We start from the raw sequence: 8,276 nt of genomic DNA, 5'->3' as shown, positions 1-8,276 counted from the left end.
CGCCCTCCCGCCTCGCCGCCCCATGGCCGCGTCCGTGGTGAGTCCGGGCCGGGCCGGGAACCGCGGCCTGGGGCCGGGGGAGCGCGGGGTGTCCGGCTCGGGAGGGTGCTGCGCTTGAGAGGGTGGGTGCGGGAGCGCGGGGAGGCCGTCGGGAATGTCCCGGCTCCGTGAGGCACGGGGCGGGCAGGGCGGTAGCGGCTCAGCGCGGGGTGTGGGCAGGGGTCGCTGCCACCCTCCCGAGGGTCCCCGGCGCAGGGCGGGGGTTCGAGTGTTGCGGCCTCAGCGTCCTCGAACAGGGGCCTTAGGACAGAGAGGGGCTCAGTGAGGGCGTCGGCAGCGGCCGTGTACGTTGGAAAACTGCTTGGAGTTGCCGCCAGAGTCTTCGAGAAGTTGATTCGGGGATTGTTTGGTTGTTTTTTTTTCAATTATGGCTTTCCTGTTAAATGCTGGGAAGGAGGGTTTCTGAGTGAGGTGGTTGGACGTTGGAACCCGAAGGAACTGTGATCATCTCCATTCTCGGAGATGTCCAAACGTGGCAGGAGACAGGACAGAGGACACAGAGCTGTCAGATGCAACCTGGAAAGTGGATCAACCTTTGCAGTCAGCTCTGCTTTGAAATGGGATTAGGACCAAATGACCTCCACAAGTTTATTCCAGCTAAAATTGTTCACAGAGTTTAAAACTGTGTTCTGGTTGCCAAAAGTTGCCAAAACCGACAGAGCTTACTTCCACCAGACTTCTGTTGCAGGTACCCCAGCAACTCATTCCGGTCTCCTGGTGTTTCTCCAGTGCCCTCGCTCATGCCCATTCCATCTCTTGGGAGCTGGAGGGGAGTGTTTGGTGCTGGTTGGGAAGGGCTGGTGTGCAGCCTGAGCTGGCTGAGGGCTCACGGCCCCCTGCTCTCGCTGGCACAACAGGCAGAGCTGCAGTCACTGTTCCCAGGGCAGGTCTGACACTCCGGTCTCCAGAGTTTCTCTGGGCACTTTCTGGGACTGTGAGTTCAGAATTTGCTGGGGGAGGTAGGAAGATGAAGAGCAGGTTTGTGTCCTTGCAGGGGGAGAGAAAAAATAGTGCATAGTGATGTTTGTCTTTGCTGAATAAACAGGGGTTATTTGATAGGCCACAGCTACTTTTCAAACTGGAACTTTCTCTGATTGTGAATATTTCTTGTGGTAATACCAGAGGAATTCCTGGGGGTTCTGGAGTATATTCAGTAAAAGCAGCCAAGAAAATGCAAGCAGTGACATTGTTCCACACTGATAGAGTTATAGATACAGAGTATAATACTGGAATAAAACAATGATGGATAATAGCATTGTAGACAATTGATCAGAAGAGAACCAAATGCAGGTTTATGGGTGTATGGACAGGAAATTCAGAAGCTGCTTTCCAGGATGTCCCAGTTCAGGGTCTGTAAGACATCAAGGGCCAAACAGCTGAACAAACTGAGCAAATAACCCAGTGAGATCACAGTGCAGTGCTGGGACTACAAAGGTTGTTACCTGGGGATGAATAAAAACAGAGAGATGTAAGGAAAATGATGAGGTGTGAGGAGAAGTGGTTTTTTTTACCTGTGGATATAGGTCTGATTGATACTAGAAGGAATACATCCAGATGTTGGTGTTCTCTCTCTCATTATGTTTTATATTTCTATATATAAAGGTGTGTTAAAAAATGAGACTCGGATGGAGGTGTGATGGGGTTCTTGCTAATTCTCAGAAGTACATGAATAAATCTTGTTCCTTAACTTTATTTCAGAACAGCCATCACAGCAACAGCTGTTTTCCCTGAATACTTGTGTGGCCACACTACCTGCAGCCAGCTGTAGCCCATTTTCCAATGTAAATATTTGCAATTTAAATACAATAAATATATCAGCATTCAAAATTGATGCTAAAACTGTCCCCTGCCTAACAGCTGGTACTTCTGCAAGTAGAAAAGGAGGTCAGAATAAATTTCGACATTATTTGATGTCATCTTTTGGTGAGGATGGAAAAGACCAGTCAAAGTGACTCGCAGAAGAAATTGAGTTAATGATTAGGTTGCATAATTAAAGTAACTTGATATGATTTCTTCCCTCCAGGATTTCAAAACCTATGTGGATCAAGCTTGTAGAGCTGCAGATGAGTTTGTCAACATTTACTATGAGACAATGGACAAAAGAAGAAGGGTATGTAGCTGTTTTGACAATAGTTAGGGCTGTCTTGGCACTTTTGTTTGCTTTTCTAACTGTCATTACACAGAAAGCACCTGAACATTGGTTACCATGTGCTGTATTGGCCATGGCAGGGCAGGGCAGCTGCTCCTCAGGCTGCCCTGCAGAGGACTTGATGCTCCTGTGCAGTGTAAAAGGGGCTGTTCAGAAAGTGCCTCAGACTTTTCGTGACCCTAGTTCAGTTGGTGTAGGACTATGTCTTACAGGTACAGGATTAGGTCAGTACAGGGAAGTAGAACTTGCTTTATTCTCCCTTGAGGTCGGGATTTAGCTTCATTTTTCCCAAACTTCTTTCATTAACAGTTACCACTTTTGGTTCTGGGGTTCTTCCGAGTGGCTGAGGTTGAAGTGGTACAGCTGTGTCTGTCTCTGCAAATCTTCATGGACCACTTTGATGTGGTACCATGTGACAAATATTGTCACCAAAAGAGAGCCTTGGAGACTGGCCTTTGGAATTTTAAATGTACTGTAGCTGCAATTTAATAACTTGAAGTTTATGTGAAAGTACCAGCAGTCCCATGTTACTTCACAGTCACTTTGCACATGAGTAGTTTGGACAGGGATGTGTCAACACCTTAAAGGAGAGTTGGGCAGTTACTCAGCTGTTGACAGCTTATGAAACATTTGGGAGGTTGGTCTGCTGCTGTCCTTTTCAAGTTTCACCTGTTCCTGGTCTTGCTCACTTTTTTTTTTTATACTAAAATTATAATTTCCTGATCTACTCTGTGTTGTGTGCATACTCTCCCCCTCAGAAAGAAAACAGAAAATCAGTGATAAATTTATTGTGGAAAGGTAGCAGTGTCCTTTTGTTAGCAACCAGTTCAGTTCTGTCATTACCTTTGTTAAAGGGGTATAATCAGTATTTGAGACATGAGTCACTGTGCCACTCATGAAGGAGAATGTGTTTGTTAGTTTTAATTCTTGGTCAGGAGCACTGATTGTTAAAAGGAGCTACTGTTTCAAGAAGGCATTCTACTGTCAAAGTAACAGAAGAAGTCAATAATTCACAGTGTAAGTTTTGTATGTTGTCCATTGTATGCTTACATAACTTTACTAAATGTGCATTTTCGTAATCACTCAGGCTTTAACCAGATTGTATTTGGACAAAGCAACATTAGTTTGGAATGGAAATGCAGTGTCTGGGCAAGAAGAACTAAATAAGTTTTTTGAAATGTTGCCATCAAGTGAATTCCAGGTTAATGTGTTGGATTGCCAGCCTGTTCACGGTAAGGTTGTATTATAATTTACTTAGTTATTTTTCATTTTTTTGTAACTATTGAAAGAGAGCAATTATAACAGTGCTTAGAAATTCCTTTGGAGTAAGCTTAGAGAAAATACCAAGGGTTGAAGTGTCAAGTTGTGCATAAATAAAGCACAAACCAAGAGATGCAGCAGCTATACACTTTTTTTCATGCCTGGGAAAATATTTTAAGGACTTTTTTGTTTAGATCATATTCAGAAGTGATCTATTTTCATGTATGGAAAAAGTTTGGCTTATCAGGTTATGTTGTGCTTGGGAGACCCCTATGGTGGCCTCTTGTACTGACCTGCAGTATAATGTGGAACAAATCATTATTAACCTGTATGTACTTTGATTTCTTTACATCTAGAATAGGTGTTAAGTTCTTTAGATTTCTGATTAACAACTGGTAAAAAAAGGCTTACATAATTGAGAAATTAATACATTGCTTCTAATGGACATTTTGGGAAAAGCCTGTGGTCAAACACACTTGCTTTGCTCTGCTGTGAAAAAGATACAATTTCTCATAACGGGGGGTAAAAGTATATGCAAGTTGCTAAATATCTCTATGTGTGTATATCTCAAGTAATGAGAGCTGATTCTAAGCACAAACGGAGGTGTTTGTCAGTGCTCTAAAATGACGAGCAGGAGATGAAAGTGGCAAAGCCATTGCCAAGCCGTGTTGGTGAAGCCACCGCTGTCTGTGTAGAAACGCTGCACCAGAGCTGCACTTCCCTGCCTGTACCCAGCTGTTAGCCTGGCGCAGTGTAACCAGAGTTGAACACAAGCTTCTGTGTACATTTCCTGCCTCTTTACCTGCTAGTCTTTGTTTGAGTTGTTTTCTTCATCATTTCATACCTCCTTGTGAAGAACAAGCTACTCAAGGCCAGACAACAGTCCTCGTGGTGACAAGTGGGACTGTCAAATTTGACGGGGATAAGCAGCGCTACTTCAATCAGAACTTCCTGCTGACGGCACAGGCCACTCCCACCAACACCGTGTGGAAGATCGCCGGGGACTGCTTCCGCTTCCAGGACTGGGCCAGTTAGCAGGGCCTGGCACGGGGAGTGACCTCTCTCATTTGGCACCAACAGGTCCACTGTGCAGGCAGCTGTTCCCACACAGGGAACGCACGCGCTCTTTGTGTTGCATCTGTTATTACGGACGGTCTACAGATGTTTCGGGGTTGATTCCAGTGACCACGGCTTTAGTTATAAACTTAAAATGTGAGAGGTTGCTCGTGTTAGTTGAATTTAGTAAAGTGCTGAAGGCAGTGAGCTGTATTCGAATCATTCCTAAAATGCCTTACATGCAGCTATGCTGCCACTGCTGAGTGCTCAAACTGTGCTGTTTGAACACAAAATCCTATTCATACACAATTCTGACCAAACATAATTTTTTTCAACTTGAAAAGATCTGTTTTTACAATAGCATCTTCTCTCTTTTGAAAAAGATGCTTGTGGCATGAAGATGGAATTCTGAAAGCTACCTACTCCCAGTTGTAAGAGGCTGGGAAGGATTGCTATGGTTTCTACTGTTAGTGAAAGGAGCAAATACAGCTCCTAAGTTGTGTAATCTCTCAATCCATTGGAAAGGTAATGTTTACCTTCTCTGATGCCAAAGGACTATATATCTTTGGGTTTCCTTTTGGTCTGAGCTTCCCGGACTTTGGTTGTTTATTCCATGGATTCATTCATATGTAGGGCATGTTGAATGATTCGGAGCTCCTGTGCCAATAACTCTTCACGTGCATGTGAAGGACTTCAAACTGATTATTTTTCCTTTGAAGTCTTACTGTGACCTAGAAATAGGTCGGATACATGATTTCTGTTGGCTTTAATTCTGCATTCTGTTGCTATGAGGTTTGGATTATTTTTCCCATATTAAGTCTGCAAGTTTTGAATCCTTTCTGTCTTTTCAGGAAACATTGTAGTTAAAAAGTGGCACTGAAAGTGTGTATTACTGTGAAGCCTTCAATTTTTCCCACCAGTACCGTTATTCAGAACAGGTGCTTGCATTATTTTCAATTGAGAACAGCAGCTCTGCACCACTAACACTATCTTCCTCTCATGCAGGTGTTTACTGTATTTTTCATGTTCTTTTTAAACATTGCCTTTAATTATTGATCCTGGGGGGTTTGTGTGTCTTGCTTTAAATTTGTAGTTTAAAGCTTCCAGCTGCTTTGAAACACTTTTCAGGACTGTAAGTTGAGAGTGTCCACCTTAACTTCGGAACTTAAGAGCAAATCTGAGTATCAGCAGCTTTTGTTTCAAACTGGTGCATTTCTGTTTCAAGCTGAGTAAAACAAACAAAAAAACAAACCCAAAATGTAGCTGTATCCCTGAGCATACACTTGCTTGTAACTGAAAATACAGGAGGGGAGCTTGTAAGTCTCATCATAGCCCATGTTTCAATGACAACAGCAGTCTGAAAGCAGTTACAACTGGAGCTCACTTGTTCAGTGACTTAAGTGGAGAAAACTGTGAAAATGAGCAATATCTCACTTGTGTGAAACATCTTAAAGCATCTGTAGTTTGTGAAGTAATCCCACAAACAATGGGATGTTTAACTGAAACGAGTTGGCTTTATTTCCTTTTCAGGCCCTCTAGTCTTTACACCAGTAAGTTAGAATTAGTAACCTGTCTCTGTTCAGAGGCTGTTTATGGTCAGAACTATTGTGTACCTATTTTTCAGGCTGAAGAATTTGAATTCCTGCAGAACAGTGCAAGAACAGAATTTTTGAAAAACTGTAAATATTGTAAATACATTGTTATTTCTGTATGTAGTGAAGAAAGGATCATTCTATTTAATTACTGTTTGTTCTTAAGAAAATATGTGATGTTCATATATTTGTATTTCCTCTACAAATTGAAAACATAACCTAAGCATGCCTGTAACTGGTACAGCATTGTTGAGCTGTGACACTGGCGTGGTGTATTCTACTGGCTGTTTAACTTGCTGTTGATTGTGTAAGTGGTGTTACAGATCTGCTTTGCATACACAAAACAGGTTTTGCCTTTTAAAATGCAGCAGTGGTTGCAGCTGTGGCATTGGCTTGTTGGACTTTGAAGGCGGTCACCAGAACACACACTTATATCAGTACCTGATAAGCTTGTGCTGTGAATAAATACTTATTGGATATTTTTATCCAAGTTTGAATTTGTATTATAATAATTTTTAAGCTTTTTCTAGGCAGACTGGGAGATTCAAAGTATATGAGGCAATGTTTCAATCAGATGTTACTGTCAATTATTTTCATGCTATTCAAATGCAAGCTTGCTTTTAAATCTGACTTTTGCAATTAATATTAAAAAAACTGACCAAACAAAAAAACCCCACCACTACCTGGAACATGACTGAGGAAGATAACTAACTGGCCTAGATGGACAAATCCAGTTAAAACTCTTACTTAGTAAGGTTTGTAGCTGGAATAGGACTTGGTATGCATACCCAGGGGTTTTGTAGGGAAATTCATTGGAACACAATTGCTTCAGGCTGGGAAGAAGTGCCAGTTACTCCTGCCTATTTCCATTGTCTTCGATGAGGATCACTTGGGGTGATTCAGTACTACCATAATTAGCTCTTGCTCTTTATAACTGAAAATGCTGGTTTGCAAAATATTTTTATTTATTATTCTAAGTGAGAATGTAGCTGTTAGAGTCAATTAGTGGTTTTACAATGGAGTAACTAATGGCACAAACAAAAAATCTTTCTTACGAGCTCCATGCTGCTTGTTAATACTCTGTGCTGAAATTAGCAGAAGAGAACACAGAAATGCTTTTGTTTCATTCACTAAAAACCCATCCAGCTGGTTTTGTGTGACCATTGCTGACTCTACTGTAATACCCAAAATTTACAGTGGGCATCTATAAAATGAATATGTTTGTGCTCCAAACACTGAACTGGAGTTAATGCTTCCATTTTTTTGTTTGAGACCAAGTTACTCATGTACAACCAGTCAGTGAATTAAAGCCAGCTGAAGAGCTAAGCACTTCCACATATGAAATTGTAGCAACTGAAGACTTGAGAGATCTTCTCTTTTGTGTATGTTCCTTGTATTGTCTATAGAAGTCACTGCTTTTATGTTGCTCTGTTCTTTTGGCATACTACAGTTAAATTGATTTAAAATGCCTATGCTGGAGAAAAGGGATTTGTTCTGATGGTATGAATTGTTTGTTCTGATATGCCTGTGCTTCCTTACCCTGTCTGGAGAAAAGCACATTATAAAGAAATGCTGTTTTACCAGTAAAATAACTTTCCACACTTGAATATATTTTGTAAGTTTTTGAAATTGTTTAAGACCTCTTGTAAGATTAATTTTAAAAAACTGAAAAAAAAAACCAACTAAACAAAAAAATCCAAAAAACACCTACCTGTTACTCTACCTTTTTTTTTTTTAATTATTAGAAGTTTTCATAGCTCGTTCTTATGATATTAAAAGTGCAAGAAATAATTTGCGGCTTCCTTATCTTTACTACTTGTGTTGTAGGTCTGAGTTCTGATTGTTGCTGAGTGGTGCTGGGGCACTGTGGAACAGGCGGGCAGCTCTCTCTCTGGGAAAAAATGTGTCTGGAACAACTCTATGGCAAATGCCTTGCCAAGAGCACTCTCAAGCAGTAAATGTTGAGCTGCCCAAAGTAACTATTTCAAATTAACATATCCCTCTAAAATTTACTGAAGTTTAGACTGTTCTCCAACACATACCTGAATGAAATCAAACAAAATTTGAGTCAGATCCTTGGGTTGTAAATATTTTCACTGGGAGCATGTTGTGCTTCTGCTCTCTAAGAAGAAATGAAACACTTAAAGGGTAAATGCTTT

The 8,276-nt window shown here is 41.4% G+C and overlaps 1 protein-coding gene across 3 annotated transcripts; it reads left to right on the top strand.

Moving 5' to 3' along the window:
• Nucleotides 1-7,872, top strand: NXT2 (nuclear transport factor 2 like export factor 2; the record flags this gene model as incomplete). Of its 3 annotated transcripts, none has more annotated exons than XM_082289227.1 (4): nt 1-122; nt 2,084-2,170; nt 3,297-3,441; nt 4,326-7,872. In XM_082289227.1, 3 exons carry the CDS (start codon nt 2,153-2,155, stop codon nt 4,502-4,504), a joined length of 342 nt encoding a protein of 113 aa, XP_082145353.1. In that variant the 3' UTR covers nt 4,505-7,872. The 3 variants fall into 3 exon arrangements, with proteins under 3 accessions (XP_082145353.1, XP_082145352.1, XP_082145351.1); XM_082289226.1 differs by having other exon boundaries at nt 10-37; XM_082289225.1 differs by lacking the exon at nt 1-122 and having other exon boundaries at nt 2,066-2,170.
• Between the last annotated feature and the right edge of the window lie 404 nt (nt 7,873-8,276).

This window comes from Coloeus monedula, assembly GCF_965178545.1.
Source record: "Coloeus monedula genome assembly, chromosome: 12".
In the NCBI taxonomy this organism is placed as follows: Eukaryota; Metazoa; Chordata; class Aves; order Passeriformes; family Corvidae; genus Coloeus; species Coloeus monedula.
This window is presented reverse-complemented; position numbering and strand designations above follow the sequence as displayed.